Source organism: Halichoeres trimaculatus, unplaced genomic scaffold, assembly GCF_033239565.1.
Source record: "Halichoeres trimaculatus isolate MK-OKI-2021-1 unplaced genomic scaffold, fHalTri1.1 fHalTri1_scaffold_20, whole genome shotgun sequence".
Lineage (NCBI taxonomy): Eukaryota > Metazoa > Chordata > Actinopteri > Labriformes > Labridae > Halichoeres > Halichoeres trimaculatus.
Window position 1 is genome coordinate 20,247,446 of NW_027437198.1, and position 15,885 is coordinate 20,263,330.

Sequence of the window (15,885 nt, forward strand, 5' to 3'; positions counted from 1 at the left end):
AGCACTTTTAATATTTGTGGGTTTGTACAGGAACACCTTATGGAAACGTGTCCAAGCTGTGGTCGTTCCCCTCTTGGCTCAGCTGGTTTCAGTCATTGACCGGGACCAAAACTTAAACATCCTGCTTGATGGAAACTGTGGTGAATCTGTCAAAAGGCTGTGGTTGGATATCTTTGACAATGAAAAACTGCTGGAAATCCAACAGCTAACGCTGGACCATAAGTAAGTGTTGAAAATGTTTCGCTTTGAATTTACAATTACACACTCCTTTGACTGGAAAGATCACTCAGTGTTAAGTTTTCCTACACTGACCTGTGTTCATATTTTCTGTTGACAGCAATGAGACAAGAACAATTCTTGTGCAGAACAACATCACTACAGACCAGATCATGAGCTGCAGCCTGCCCTTCAGCTGGAGGATCAAGAACTACCTGGAGGGGCTCTGGGTCCATGCACTTCAACATGAAGGTAAAGCCATGTGTTCAAGTACTCGCCATAACTGCCATGCTGCCACTGTTATGTTGTTTTACTTCTTTATTTTAACATTAAATGTGAATATGATTCAGGCCAAACACAGCTGGAGTTTGATGAGTTCTTCTGGAAAACACCCCTTGGGCGATACATCGAGAAGGCAGATCCAGATTCTCAAAGGGAGTTTTTTCAGCGCTACCTTCAGGACTTTATTGTCATGACAATGAATGTGACTTGTCCGGAAGATCTGCAGGTAGTAAACAGTTCGATGGTCAACTTAACTGTTGTTTTTCAAGGCTACTTTTGTCTGATGGTGTGTGCGTATTTTGTCCATTTATACAATCTGTGTTTGTCCAGATCCTTCGTAGTGCTCTGAATTGTTGTGTCAACGAGTTGCGATTGCAGCTCAGTGCCACAGATACCATGACGTCTCTTCCATGGGTCCACGCTGCTTATCATGAATTCAAGAACCGGCTGCAGAACCTCTCCAGAATGATCTGCCTGGAGCCTCAGGTGACACCGCATCTCCTGCAGGTGTCCAGCACCTCCGAAGGGGATGAACTGGTGAGCCTTTAACAACCTTTAAGTGGAGTAGGAAACATTAATCATTGTGAAATAAAGGCTGAAAACAACCTTTTAGTTTAATTAATTAATTCGTCTTTTTATTTGAATGCATTGATGAGGTAATTTCAACTTATAGTGAGGCGATATTAAGTTGTCAGGTCTTGTACTGGATGATCAGGGGTCATGTTCATCCCTTAAGTGGAGTTGGCTTTTGAGTGCATGAAGCCTCTTGATGCACATAAAGGTTTAACAAGCAACTGCTATGAATACAAAACTTATTTTGCACAGCAACTCTCTCGGTCTTTGTGAAACCTTAAACATTAGATTTAAAATGCAACTGTTTGTGATCAGCTTTTTAAATTTGGCGTTTAAAATTCCTTTTACAGTCATTGATTGAAGACATGCTTTCTTCATTTTTTTACATTAGGTTTTTTGATACTTGTTGTGTTGTAATCTTAGTTTTTTCTGTTTCCAAGGTGCTGGATGTGTATGCTGCTCTTGCGTGTGTGGAGTACTTGGAGCCTGCAGACCTTGGCTCAGACCTCCAAAGACAATCTTGGCTCAGACAAGTCAAAAAACTTCAAGTACCAATCGAGTTGATCTGCTCAGGAGAACACGTGCGTCGCTACAGCGATCGAAGCAAAACAGTTGCTCATAGGGTTGAGTAAGTCATGTTAATGAATAACATTCAAATGGAGGTTTTTGTGTTGTTTTTGGATGCTACTTAATATTTAATGAGTATGTCTGTGTTTATTCTCAGAGATGGATGGAATCGGATATTCTCCCTCTCTCTGTTTGTCGAGCACATGCTGTTGGGAATCGAGGAGGTAGAGAAAAAGCTTACACCTCTGGTTTTGGAGCACACAAAAGGACTTGGCCAGGTTGGTTTGTTGACTTTCTACTACACTGGATATCAGATATTTTGAAAGACTTCACCAGAACGTCTTTGTTGTAGAGGATGACACAGAAAGATGTAATATCTACCCTCTCATGCAGGTACTGGGGAAAAATTCTGACCTCAAAACACAGCAGACGTTTGAGGCAGTGATTAATATGCTCAAAACCTGCAAAGATCAAGCAGTCAACAGCTTCTTCAGGTAGAAATACAGCTGTTTTGTCTTTTGAATCAAAAATCCTTCCTGCCAAACGTGTCGTCTCTCATTGTTCTTGTCTTGTAACTCTTCATAAAGGTTTGGTGTCACGCTGTGCCCAGTGTGTCTGGGAGACCCCCAGAATCCAATCAGCCTGCCCTGTGAACACATGTACTGCTTGGCTTGTATCAAAAAGTGGTTGGGTCCGGGTCAGATGTACTGCCCTCTCTGCATGCAGCCAGTTGAGGACAACTTCCAGATGAATCCATCAGAGGACCTGAGGTTGGTTTTCTTTTTGGATCTCAGCATTAAGTGTTGATTTAATTTTCTGTCACCTCTTACTGAGTGAGCTTGGCAGCCGTCCACTTGTTAAGAAAAACTAATGAGCTCTTTTTGTTTGTCTTGTGTAGGACTCTGATCAACAAACATGCTCAGTTCAGAAAGCAGTGCAATGCTTTCTTCATCGACCTGGTCTCCACTGTGTGCTTCAAGGACAACTCTCCCCCCTGCTCAGCGGTCATCCTCCATTTGTTGTCGTTTCTCATGGTGGAGGCCATCCCTTCCCCAATTCTTGGGAGTAAGACACTTACTCACTCTCTGCTCACTAGAATGCATTTGAGTCTTTTTAGCAGTTCTGATCATGTCTCACATTTTTTATTTGCTAGTTAATCGACAAAAGCTGACAAAGATGCTCTCTCCATTCGATGACTCTGTGGATAAGAATCCAGTGGTTCGGTCAGTCATCCTCAAACTCCTGCTGAAGTACAGGTGAGGCACTGGACTATGGTGATGTGCTGCATTCACTTGAAAAAAAAAAGAAACCTGCTTTAAGACTTAACTATCTCATTAAAACAGGATTTTTTTTAAATTGTACTTTCTCATAAAACAGAAATTGCTGAATAACAACAATTTGATGGATATTAAACGACTCCTATAACTTCAGCTCTGAACCAACATTTGCATTAAATACACAAAGTAAAAACTGTATTTAAAATTTTGGCAGTTGCTGGTGTTTCAGTGTAAAGTGTTACCTTGTTAACTGGTAACCCTCAGCCAACAATCACTAAACATTTGGTTTAGCAGTTAGCAGTTAGCATGGTCACTCCTAGCTCTTAACACCAGTTGCTCTTTAACGGTCAGAATTTGACAGGAGCCGACTAAACGGTGTAGTATCATTTCTGGAAAATAAAATCATAATAACCAGACATTTTTATACAGACAGCTGTTTTAATTTAATGTTCACACAAGTGCTAACTCGTTTGAATGAATGGAGTTAAACGCTGCATCCGTTGCCCAAATATGTGCAAGTATTTATGATGAGGTGAATCATGATTTTAGGAGATAGTATCACGTAAAACTAGCAAAATTAAAAAATAAATACGTTTTTACGTATAAGTTATCTTGTGAAAACCCTTTTTTTCATTGAATGCAATATGCAATGAGAGCCACTGTACTGGGCTGTATGTTTTTTAGAAAATGACTTCTATACGCTTATAATTTTGACTCATATTTCCTAATGTTTCCAAAGCTTCGATGAAGTAAAAGGTTACCTGCAGGATCATCTGGTGACAGTTGAGCAGAGCAACATCCTGGAGGAGTCTGACAAAACTGAACTGTACTTAATGTACATTAACTGTCTGGAGGTACGCATGACTTTTTGCCCTTTGTAAATGCAGCACCTTGCGTGTAAACAGAAGGGAATCAAATGGTCACATTTCCTTTCTTTTAGGATTCCATGTTTGATCGGCTGCACTTCAGGTCCACTGCAGACCAGCAGGTGTGCCTGCAGGATGAAAGTGCCTTCCTGACTGAGTTCCTGCAGCCACAGAGTCGCTCTGTTGAGGGAGCCACTGTTGAGTACCTGCAGCAGGTTGCCAGAGTGCGCATGGATCTAGATATGGCAGCAAGCCTCATTGTGGAGGAGCTGAGAGCCCCAGGTGTGTAGCTTGGACGAAATGGTTCATCAGAAATCTCACACAGGATATTTCACAAACAAACTGAGATCTTTGAGAGCATTTCTTTATACAAACACAGTTTATCATTCTGATGCCTCTTTGTACTCATACTCAGAGGCTCAAGAAAGTGGTCGAAATGGCACCGCAGCCTTCCTGGCCAGCGTGGTGAGCTTGTGTAGACGCAGTGGAAACAACTGGTATCGGATCTATTTAATCCGTAAGCTCTGCAACCAATATGGAGTAGAGTTTGTCCTCAGGCTCCTGAAAGTGGATGAAATCTGCTGGCTCTTCCCTGAAGAAGTACTGGAAAAGGTTTGATTATCCCCATATGATTTTTCAGTTAGTGTTCAAAGACAAGAAAATGTCTTTTCTGGATTGCAATGATGAAATAACCAAGTTTGTCATTCAGAGTGATGAGGCCACCCCAATTGACCAGTACCTTGTGTGTGGGGAGGACTACAAAGCAGTCAGAGATGCGGTTGCTAAGGTGGTCATGGAAGGCAAAGTGGATGGATTGGATGGGACATGTGAGGTAATGTCTCATCATCTTATTGTTGGTAACTCATCATCAGGTCTTGCCTTTGTTTTTGAGTTGACGTGACTGTTATGTTGCTTATTTTGCTTCTCTTTACAGGGGTGCAGATGCTTACCACAGAGGACAACAGTTTTTCTTCTGCTGGCGCTGTACAGAGAAGTCACCACTCTCTACAGAGATGCAAACGTTAAATTCCACCCAAAGCCTGAGGTAGAAATTACATAATTGATTGTATATTTTATCCAAACAGCCTCAGTTGTTAACGTTTTTAACTGTTTTATTTTAAATGGGACTCACCTCGTGTGGCCAATCAAGAAGGTGTTCTTTTTCTGATGGATGAGTTACAAAAGAAATTCCTCAATTTTATTTTTAAAGGTAGGGTCTGCAGGAATTTTTGTGTCTTGTTCATAAACACACACTTCATAAACTGTGCTCCTCCTTGGCTCAGAGCCAGCGGCAGCGCACACCCATAGCCTCCGACCGCAGCTACATGAACACATTCAATAGCCCTGCAGCTACCTGCAACATAGTGTTTTTGTGTGGGAGAGACTCGAGAGCCGTACACCTGACTTGGCATGTTAGCTAATTGCAGGTATTTGACATGTACCTGCTTAGGAGGAAGCCAACTTGTGGCACTCTTCCTCCTGTGCTGCTCTCTAAGTGCCTGAAAGCGAATGAAAGTCTAGCCAAGCTTCTCCCTCGTTTAGAAAAAAGCTTTATCTGTTTGGCATTTCATTTCACTTTGGTTTTGTATGTTTTGTGTATATGTGTTTGCTGCAGACTGCAGGACAAATTGCCTCCTTGCAGGCACAGTAAAGACAACCTTGAACCTTGAAGTCACTTGTGTACTGGGTATGCTGTGATTGGCTGATGTAACCACGCTTACCCACAGCCCACAAACGTCCTGAAACAACCAAAACATAAAGATACAGTCAGAGGGGAGGGTTTGAGGCTGACACAGACACTGACACACATGTATAGAGGCCCTGAAGAGATAATTGAGGAGGTTTATTTCTGTAAAAGTTGATGTTTTATCTTTTAGGAAAATCCTGCAGACACTGCCTTTAAGTAACGCAATTAGCCAAAAAGACCAATATATGTTTTTCCGTCCAAACTATTTGCACTCTTATGCTGTAAAAAAAATTGCAATGTTTTACATGGTTCCTAAAAGAGGATTCCTTGGCTTTTTAATCCAGCCTCAAGTGAACACTGCACTTTTTATGCATGTCAGTACTTATTTCAATTTCTTATCCTGGAAATGGCTGCTCAGTACATACTTGTATGTTTATATTAATGAATAAATAAATACTTTTTTCCACAGCAAATGGAAGTCCTGTTGGCTTACATCCAGACCTCAAAATTCCTCCCCAGTCCAGAGATGAAAAAGTTTGCTCAAGTTCTGGTGACCAACCAACTAAAGACGCTGGTCCTTCCTCCCGGTACATCTGGCGCAAAGTACGCATTGGTGGATTTAACTATTCACCTGGCTGTTGTCTTACTCTGTGGGAACCAGGGGATCCTAACACCTCTGCAGCAACTGGCAATGGCACCCACAAACATGCAGGTATGTTTATAGTCAGCTTATTTTTCACCTCTCAGAATTGTCAACCTCCTCTTGAATTGTGTTGTTGAGGTGTATTTTTTTTGTTGGTATAGGCAGCCTTCTTGCCTACTATGCCAGAAGACATGTTGGCGGTAGCAAGACAAGCCATGGGTACTTTGCAGTGGTACTGTAAGTCACAAACGAAAATAAAATTTGCCAATTGATCTTTTTCAAATCATGCTATTCTTTCAAGTAACTAATTTCTTTCTTCTTGCTGTAGATTGTCCAAATGGTCACCCATGCACTATTGGAGAGGTATGATTGTGTTTTAGGACAAACTCTGTAATTTGAATGGGTTTCCCTACTTTGTATTCATTTTTAAGTCATTTTGTTTTCCTCCCATGTGTTCTTGTAGTGTGGCATGCCAATGGAACAAAGCCGTTGTTTGGACTGTGGTGTTCCGATCGGAGGAACGAATCACAAACCCATGCAGGGATTTCAAGCTTTTCATTTAGAGTAAGTGGTTTTAAGCTTTATCAGGTGAGACAGATGGGAAAAATAGTTTGAATTGTTTTAATTTGTGTTTGTTGTGGGTTGCCTTCTAATAGGGGTGATCGCACGCAAACTGGACACATCCTGGGGCACCCACATCGCAGAGACAATCCGGACATGCTGGACACAAAGAGCCTCTCTCCTGTTCCCTTCATTCTTGTTCGCATGCTCACTCACATGGCCATGTTGCTCGGTACCTGCAGTGACCTACAGGTAGTTTGGCCTTCAGACTGCACTTACAGTGTTATCAGCAAACAAAGCCTGACTGCCCACCTGGCCATGTAAACAAAAAACAGAATATGCTCATATTCCAGTTTTTAAAATCCCCAAATCACCCCTGGGTTACTCCTTTTCTAACCTGAATATTTCATCATGTGTATTTAAGGTGAAGGAGCCATCTCCCTATTCATCTCCTTTTTTTGTGTTTCTAGTCTATCTCAGCCATCATCAAGCCCCCGGTGCCTGACCCAGCTGAATTTCTACTTGCTCACATGCAAAAGGACATGGAACAACTTATCAAATCCCTGGGTAAAGGGACAGACGACACCTTCAGTGCTGTTCACCTGCTCATCAGCGGCCTCATGCAGCAAGCATGTAAGGAACATGAGGCAACACAACCTACTCTGTTTGTCTGTTAAGATATCTGAAAATACGTGTTGTGCAAAAAAAAAGTTATATTAAAGCTTATTAACTTGTTATTCTTACCTTTGAAACTGCAGAGAAATGATTGAAAATGTAAAAAAGAGGGAGGCCTGCCCCCTAGTGGTCACAGCACATAACTGTGCCAGTACTGACCCTTATAATACAATTTCTGGACTTCTAAAAAGTTTACTGATGATGAAATCACAATTGTAAAAAATTTTTATTTATATTTTCATTCCACTCATTATGAGGTAACAGAGGTTATGAGTTAAAATTGATTGATTGATTGATTATCTTCTTTGACTTTGCTTCTGTTTGATCTCAGGGCCTGTTCCTAACAACAATCTACTCACGACCAAAGAAGCTCGAAACGGATGGGAGATGGAAGTGAGCAACACCATCATCACACCTCGTCTGAAGGTATCAGTACTTTTCACTCTTTCTTTTATGAAGGATCAAGTGAAGAGGAAAGGAAGGAAAAATATTTGCCCATTTGTAACAAATAACCATTATCAACTTTTGTCCTATCGTCTTTTCTTCTACAGAACTTGGACAGACAGCTCAAGGAAGTGAACACATTCATCCGAGCGGACTCTCGAATCTCTGCCAATCCAATCATGAAGCTCATGTTCGGGGATCCTAAACTCTTCTTGACGTCTCTTCCCCAAAATTCCCTGATCCACCGCTCTGCTGTGTGGAGCTGCAGGGAGAAAGTGTCTCTGCTCAGCCTCACCCACATCGTAGAACAGAATGACGGCAAGGACAGCCTGCCTGTGCTCTGGAGGTTTCTGCATAAGGTAAAGAAACTGTGATGGAACACACTTGAAGGAAATAGTAAAAGTATAATAATATAATAAAATTAAGATAATCATTTTTTTTGTAAAAGCTTCAAACATAAAAATAATTCTACAAAATTAATATATCTCCAAGATAACCAGTTAATGGTTGTTCTTTTAAAATCATTTCTGTGACTTCAAAAAATAGAAAAATATTGTTTATTCAAACTTCAGTAAGTGGTTAATTTTTATTTTTTTGGTCAACTTTAAGATAGAGAAAGTATTGAACTGATATCAACCACCTCACTGGCAAGCTTTCCAAACTACCAGCTTAAAAGGTTTTGTCACTGATGCATGTTTGTAGGAAGCAGAGCTCCGACTGGTGAAGCACCTTCCTGATATCCTCACACTGCAGAGAGATCTGGTCAAGAAGTTTCAGAACGTCACCGAGCTGACTTTTGGATCTATTGCCGAGTTCCTCCGTATCCAAAAAGCAGGTAACTGACAGAAGCTCTTAACTTCTCTTACTGTGTGACTCATTTACTTGAATCCAGGCCTATTTCTAAGGATGGATGTGTTCTTTACTTGAATTTAACTTTCTTCTTTCTGTGAAGTTTCCCTGAGAGCCTGGTATGAGAAATACATCCAGATCTTCCTCACAACCTGGAACCAGCTCAGAGTGTCTTTGGCCACTAACGGTAAGTACCTTTTACACACATACAGCATATTTTGTCAAACTCACACCAGTCTTCCCAACATCTGGAGCTGACTCTAAATACTGTCACACAGGTGAGATAAAGATCCCGGCTGATCTGTGCGAGAGGGACCTGGATTTCAACAGTGACTTTAAGGTTCTCCTGCCACGGCGTCAGGGCCCAGGTCTGTGCTCCACAGCCCTCGTCAGCTACCTCATCGCTCTGCACAATGACCTGGTTTACTGTGTGGATAAACACACTGGAGAGGAGACCAGGTGGGGGAGCTCTTGTCACATTTTTACTCACATACTCACATTTGGCTGCAAGACCCCTGAGTGTTAACATGCTCTGTGAATGCTCAAGACTGTGCATGAGTGTGCTTAATTTACCAAGGGAGTATGAAAAGGCTGGAAAGATACAGTTTTTAATAACAAAACCAAAACTAGAGACATGATGTCAAAATTCAAAGCATGTCTGCAGATTAACTCCCACTGTCTCTTGACTGACTGGTCTGTCCATCTCCTAGCTACAAAGTGAGCCCTGCAGACCTGACTGACCTGCATGTGATCCGCTATGAGCTGGAGAGGGATCTGATGCCCCTGGTTCTGTCTAACACCCAGTACAGCATTGAGAGAGGCCAGGAGACTCTCCATGAGTACGACTTGCCCAAAATCCAGCATCAGATCATCTCACGCTTCTTGCTGGGCAAACCTCTCATCACTCTTAATGTGAGCAGATAGAAAAAGCACAAATCCACACCTCTCTTTGTGTGGAAAAAGTGAAGATACTGAAAAAATGTTGTTGTCTCTCTGCAGGGCATTCCAACACTAGTGAACAGACACGACCGTAACTACGAGATAATCCTGAAGGATGTTAAAGCAAAAGTCAAACAAGTAAGATGTGGTGTTAAAAACAAGAGACGGATCAAAAACTATCACAGATTTATCAGATACAGAGTATTTATTTAACATGTCCTTGTCCCTTCAGGAGTCTCTTCAGACTCTCACTCTGTTTGCCATGGCGGGGGAGCTACACTCCTACAGCGAGGTGTGTGAAGCTTTGTCTACCCTGGAAGTGGCCTTAGGCTTCCTGGCTATGACTGGGGGAGAGTCTCACATGCAGCTGTCCAGCTACCTGGAGGAGGTGCTGCAGATGGAAAACCAGATGGCTCCGCACATCTTCAAGGTCAGCCTATCTGAGACGCGTCTTATTTATCTTGTTGCATGTTTCCCGCTTCCAAAGAGAAGACCTTTGTTACTTTGTGTGTAAGGGCTTCTCCAAATGCATCCCTGAGTGCACAGTTTTAGGATACTTCTCATGATGTTGCATTCGTTTTACTTACAGTATATGATGTAAATGGAAAAGATTGTGTTGGTTGGATCTTTTTAATGCGTGTACATTAAATCAAACTTAAGCTTCCTTGTTTTTCACCTGCAGGCAATGAGTATGTGCTATCTGAAGCATTGTGTGGCTCTGTGGCAGCTGCTGATCTCACTGAAATCAGAGCACATGCTGCGGCTCAAGAGGGTAAAGTATCACACACTTCTAACAGTTCAGAGTTAAGATGCCAAAATGCTTTTACAGTAGACTTATAAGATTCAAATACATTTTTTTTTACCATTATAGATGACGTCTGAAAATCTTGTATTCAAAGTTATAATGTTTGCCATGTACTTTTATTCTCTATGTTCTTCAGGATCCATTTGTAGAAGTGTCAGAGAAGTACAAACAACCTCTTGGTGAGGACGAACACCGGCTGCTGACTGGTTTCTTTTCTAAGAACAGCGCAGACACCTTCCTGCTGGAGATGCATGAGTTCCTGGTTCTGGTCCTTAAGAAGCCCAATGCACTTGATACCTTCAAGCCTGACTGGAGGTAAAAATAACTCCATTGAATCACTGTACAGAAAATGCATGGAAGAGATTTTACGGTAGTTTAAATCATCCCTGTTTTGTCTCATCATTTTGTTTTTGGTATCTGATCTAAAAGGTAGGATCTGCAGGAATTTCCGTTACACAACATAAAGCTTCAATATCAAGGCAGAGGAGAGAGTTTGAGTCAGACAGAGACACTTACACACATGTATAGAGGCCCATGGAAGACAATTGAACAGGATTATTCCTGCAAAAGTTTACGTTTTATCTTTTAGGAAAATTCTGCAGACTCTACTTTTAAGCAAAGGAAAATTGTGGCAACTAGGCGTGAAGGATTACATTCATAGCTTCTTTTTTGTGTACATTGTTACCTCCTATCAGTGAGATAGTCAGGAATGTAAGGACAGGACAGTGATTATGATAACTTTTCTTAACTGTTTTATAAAAGTTACAAAGCAAGCGAAAACGACAGAAATTATATACAAAAATTCCAGATTTTAAGGAAAAATGAAATCATCAGATAGAGCAAATGGCCAAGCTGGAGTTAAATTTTCCAAATTCAAATTAAGTGCATGTTGCTTCAATCCAACCTTGAAGAAAATGTGAGGATATGATGTAACTTCCCTCCTAGCATATGTAGGGTGGCTGTCTTTTTACCTCATTAATCAGTTTTTTGCTCATCTAAGCATTATGATGTTAACTATCTTGTAAGCTCTCAATGAAGTGTGTTTGATACTTTCATACAGTTAAAGCAAAAACAAGACCGAATTTGCGACGATGTTTTAAGTTTGAATGTTTCCATTCCATGTCAGATAACTGTGATTATGTGTTCTTCCTCAAAAGCCTGACAGAAACACTGGTTTCATACATGGAGCGCAAAGACCTGGATGCCCCCCCTGATGTGGAGATGTTCCCAGCAGAGATCTGCCTGCGCCACTATGTCGAAGCCTGGAAGTTTATTGTGGCCTTTAAACAGGAGCGAGGACAGAGACAGTGAGATCAGAAAAAAACGGATGAGTTTTCAAGTCTTCTTTAATCAATGCACTGAAATACCCCGGACGAAGTTTACAATCAAGATGGAGAATCATAGAGGCTGTGAGGTTTCATCAGTGTTATATACACATATTTATCCTGAAATTATGTGCCTTTATTAAGCACTATTTGAAGTTTTAAAGTGCCACAGAGTGAATATCAAGTTTCATTTGCAGTTTACCAGTGTACAACTATGACCAATGTGATTATCTGATCTTTGATTTAGCTGAACATGAACAGAGTTAATGTACAGCTAAAAGGTTTTTTGCAGATGTGTCACTTGAAATGAGAGCTTAAGGAAAAAAAGTCTGAATTCTGCTCAGGAACAAATTGTAGAACACCTCTCTGGAAATAACCTGTTGTCTTTTCCATTCCTTGTTATGTTGATGTGTCAGCTGTATGAAAAACTTGCACTTTCTTCTCTTTAACTTTTCTGTTTTATTAAAAAAATATGAAGTGTTCTTCCTTTAAATAATTTGTTTGACATTCCAGTTTTGACCTTTTTTATTTCTTACAGATACCTACATTCTGTTTATTGTTGTTTTACTTGAGATGTCTGTTGTTTTCTGTGTGCTTGATAAAAAAATGCTTCCAAAAAGAAGAAATGAGAACCTTTGTGTGCTTCTTTTTATGTTGAATAACTAATACATGAAGACATTTGCAGTCAAAATTCTTGCCTTCAACATCAACATTGATTATATTATCAATATAACACAATGGTTTAATCATATTTAGGCTTTCTGTCAGACTGAGCTATCATAACGCTTTTGATATTGAAATGATTGTAGGACATTTGCTCAGCTGCTTGTTATCATGTGCTTTAAGCCTGTTGTGCTTTTTTGCAATATGCAGGTTTTATCACGTTAACATTAATTTGAAGGTGCAGTGAAAACTTGGAAAATTGCAGTAACACCATTCACTGGAATCTGTTTTTCAAGGTTAAAGGTGAAGTCTGCTGGATTTTCCTAAAAGATAAAACGTAAACTTTTACAGGCATAATCTTGCTCAGTCGTCTCCTATCTATCTATCTATCTATCTATCTATCTATCTATCTATCTATCTATCTATCTATCTATCTATCTATCTGTCTCTCTGTCTGTCTCTCTGTCTATCTGTCTGTCCGTCCGTCCGTCCGTCTACGCTCTATACATGTGCGCCAGTGTGGCTCCTCTGCCCCTATGTTGTTATGCGCGATTACGTCAGCCAATCACAGCGCGCCCAGTGCGCAAGTGACTCTGCCCGTTGATCAGCGCGAGGAAGAAGCTGCCCCGGGCAGTTACAATAGCGGACCTAGCACGGAGCAAGAAAAACACAACCAAAGTAAAACAAAAAGCCAAACAGATAAAGCTTTTCACTGAAAGAGGGTGAAGCGTGGCTCGACTTTCGGGGACTTTAAAAGCAGCAGTGGACAAAGAGCGACGGGAGTTGGCTTTCTGCTGAGCAGGTATGTGTCAAATGACCCAGTGATTAGCTTGAGCTAACATGCTAAGTCAGGTAGACAGCTCTCGAGTCTCCCCCAGTTGAAATTCAAGACTTTAGATAGAGTGGACAGCGTGGCTCTGCCTTTTACCTTTGTTAAGTTTTTAAGCCAAAATAGCTCCTCTAGAATCTGAGTGGAGCCAGGTGACAAAAATAATACTTATTTTTTTCTTTCGAGGGTCAAATTTGTTGCTCCCCTTCCCGACACATTTTACAATCATCAAAAAACTACACATGAACGCCAGCTGTCAATCATCGTTAAACGTGACGTAAAGCCGTTTTTAACCTCCCATAACTTGTAAAAATGAAACTTCACAGGAAAAAGGGGACCTTTTTTATACCTATACTGCAGCCATTCACCAGGGGAAACAGTTTTTGATGCAACCTCACTTCAAACTTAGCAGGATGACGACTTTTACAGTCTATGGTAGAAAAGTGACGCTACGGGTGGTTGGTGGGCTAGTGAGTGTGTTTATGTAGCCATGGTCAGGGCAGCAAACAAGCAAACTTTGCAAACTCAATTTGTACTGTATTATAGTATGAAGACAATTAGCAGGTCCTGTGATTTTGCTAGTCCAGCTTCCGTGTCTGCTTTTACTTCAAAATAAATCAAATAAATACTTTTTAGATATGGACTATATGGACCATCTATTTGATGTTAATTGACTATGTTCTTCTGGTAAAGCCTGACCCAACTACTGAGAAATAGCTTTAATAGATAACCAATTTTGATGCTGTTAATTTAATTTGAAATCAAGGATTATGGACAGAAAATACATAAAAGTGAGTCTATAAACCTACAAAATAGCTCTTGGAAATTCAATACATGTATGCAGTTAAACATCCCCAACAGCACTCAGCCATATTTACTGAAACAACTGCATTAACCTGTACAAAGATTTTTCTTTCTATACTGTTACAAAGACAGTGTTAAAGCCAGCTGGAGATTTCCACCAGCTTACCACTCAGTAAATTACGCTTTATTTACAAGGACATTCCTCAAAAAAATCTACCAGAGGCTGCCCATGATGGAGTGCTCAGGAAATGGCTGTCCGTTGAAGGTTATGTGACTTTCTGACCCTCTGTTGGTGGGAGCTAAATGTGTTTCTGATCAGGCTGATGGAGATGATAAGGACGAGACAGACTTAAGAGACAGACTTATTCAATTTCCTCTATACCAAAGCAGCGTTTAGCATAACAATGACAAATGGAAGTGTGCGCAAGTGAAAGTAAACGATGCTGGGGACCACCCTCTGGGAGGCTGCTGTCAAAATGTACAAGAGCAAAGATTGCAGAGTGTCTAGATTTCACCCAAATAACATGTTTTATCTTTATTCTAGTATGTTAATGCACTGACTCAAGCAGGGTGAAACATAGTGATCCACATGAATTTTGCAAACCAGTTTACATCTTGAGATTGTTCGGAGTAAGTTGTCAACTCCTTAGGAGCTTGACCACAAAACTTTACAACCAAAGTTTGAGGTGGGTTCCATTATAACTGTATTTATTGGAAGAAGTGTGTCATACCTGACTGTTGGGCGGAGTGGGGTCAGCCCGATGTACCCACAGACTGATGTTCCCACAGCCCTATTACCCACATTTACAAGACTATTTTTTTCCGGTTGGATCTGCCGGTTGTCCTTACAGGTTTGAGCCTGAGTACACGGACGAGGAGCTCCATGAAAGAAGGATGCAGAGGGAGAGAGACGAAGAGCTGGCTTGAGAACAACAACCAGGAGCACGTCCACAACTCAATGGGAACTGGTGGTGCGCTTGTGAACAGTGTTCGCCTATGGCAACAGAAGAGGAGTGTGTTTGTTATAACGATGGATAGCAATGGATGAAAAAATTCAGTCCACATGAGCGATTTTGCAGAGATTATGTCCCGCACTGAAGCTCCCTTGCCGTGGCCCCCGCTAAGTGCGCCTAAAATCGGTTGGATCTAAATAACTTCTGAAGGACTCCGAGCTGCACGATGTTTGTCTGAGTGAGTATATGAGCATGCACACACCCTCCTCAGGAAGGTCGTTCCAGAGCCGAGGGGCTTTGGTGGAAAAAGCTCAAGCACCTTTTGATTTCAGCCTTGATTTGGAATGACTAGAAATGGCAAAAGGTTAGTCAGCATCTTCATCCAGTGCATCATGAGGAGATGATCTGGTGATAGGTGTCGCTACATCACAGGATCAACTATTGGAGCTGGTTTAGTGCAGAGAATACTGTCTTGTTGTCAAAATGTTTCCCTCTTATCACAGATACTTTCACTTTTTTTAAGATGGTCGTGCACTTTTACAAACTGCTGGCAGTGTCTTGAAAGAAGAATGACATTATTAAAAAACCCAAAAAGTTCTTCTTATCCTACTTGTTAGCAGATTTTTTCACACTTAACAAGGAATTCAGACAATTTTTTTTGTCTTTTCCCCAAAAATAAAACAAAAACTTAGATTTTAGCTTTTGCAGCGTTAGCTTTCACCTAACAGCACCTCTTGTATTCACTTGAGTTTTAAAACTGATGTGTTTTTGTGATTGGTTTCCAACATTTAACAGAAATACTTATTTAACTTTCAATCCTGCTCCAGTTAAATCCATGTCTTGCTAATAGGTTAGCTGGCTAATGTTAATTAGAATCTTAGGAGTCTTGGAGCCAACATATGATGATGCACCAGCACGCATGGTGTT

General features: G+C 40.9%; 1 protein-coding gene across 1 annotated transcript in view; it reads left to right on the forward strand.

Moving 5' to 3' along the window:
• The window catches only part of LOC141809111 (E3 ubiquitin-protein ligase rnf213-alpha-like), a 36,532-nt gene extending 24,233 nt beyond the window's left edge, over window positions 1-12,299 (forward strand). Inside the window, exons 38-69 of the mRNA XM_074695931.1 lie at window positions 31-222; window positions 338-468; window positions 567-724; window positions 829-1,035; window positions 1,512-1,699; window positions 1,796-1,916; window positions 2,032-2,132; window positions 2,226-2,408; window positions 2,537-2,703; window positions 2,792-2,894; window positions 3,655-3,769; window positions 3,856-4,063; window positions 4,197-4,393; window positions 4,491-4,613; window positions 4,716-4,826; window positions 5,938-6,180; window positions 6,273-6,348; window positions 6,440-6,474; window positions 6,575-6,675; window positions 6,768-6,924; window positions 7,143-7,305; window positions 7,679-7,773; window positions 7,899-8,150; window positions 8,494-8,626; window positions 8,744-8,827; window positions 8,919-9,099; window positions 9,351-9,552; window positions 9,640-9,717; window positions 9,812-10,009; window positions 10,262-10,351; window positions 10,521-10,699; window positions 11,542-12,299. Coding sequence (XP_074552032.1) covers window positions 31-222; window positions 338-468; window positions 567-724; window positions 829-1,035; window positions 1,512-1,699; window positions 1,796-1,916; window positions 2,032-2,132; window positions 2,226-2,408; window positions 2,537-2,703; window positions 2,792-2,894; window positions 3,655-3,769; window positions 3,856-4,063; window positions 4,197-4,393; window positions 4,491-4,613; window positions 4,716-4,826; window positions 5,938-6,180; window positions 6,273-6,348; window positions 6,440-6,474; window positions 6,575-6,675; window positions 6,768-6,924; window positions 7,143-7,305; window positions 7,679-7,773; window positions 7,899-8,150; window positions 8,494-8,626; window positions 8,744-8,827; window positions 8,919-9,099; window positions 9,351-9,552; window positions 9,640-9,717; window positions 9,812-10,009; window positions 10,262-10,351; window positions 10,521-10,699; window positions 11,542-11,695 — 4,726 coding nt within the window. The 3' untranslated portion in view covers window positions 11,696-12,299. The remainder of the gene's footprint in view (window positions 1-30; window positions 223-337; window positions 469-566; window positions 725-828; window positions 1,036-1,511; window positions 1,700-1,795; window positions 1,917-2,031; window positions 2,133-2,225; window positions 2,409-2,536; window positions 2,704-2,791; window positions 2,895-3,654; window positions 3,770-3,855; window positions 4,064-4,196; window positions 4,394-4,490; window positions 4,614-4,715; window positions 4,827-5,937; window positions 6,181-6,272; window positions 6,349-6,439; window positions 6,475-6,574; window positions 6,676-6,767; window positions 6,925-7,142; window positions 7,306-7,678; window positions 7,774-7,898; window positions 8,151-8,493; window positions 8,627-8,743; window positions 8,828-8,918; window positions 9,100-9,350; window positions 9,553-9,639; window positions 9,718-9,811; window positions 10,010-10,261; window positions 10,352-10,520; window positions 10,700-11,541) is intronic.
• Window positions 12,300-15,885: the final 3,586 nt, after the last annotated feature.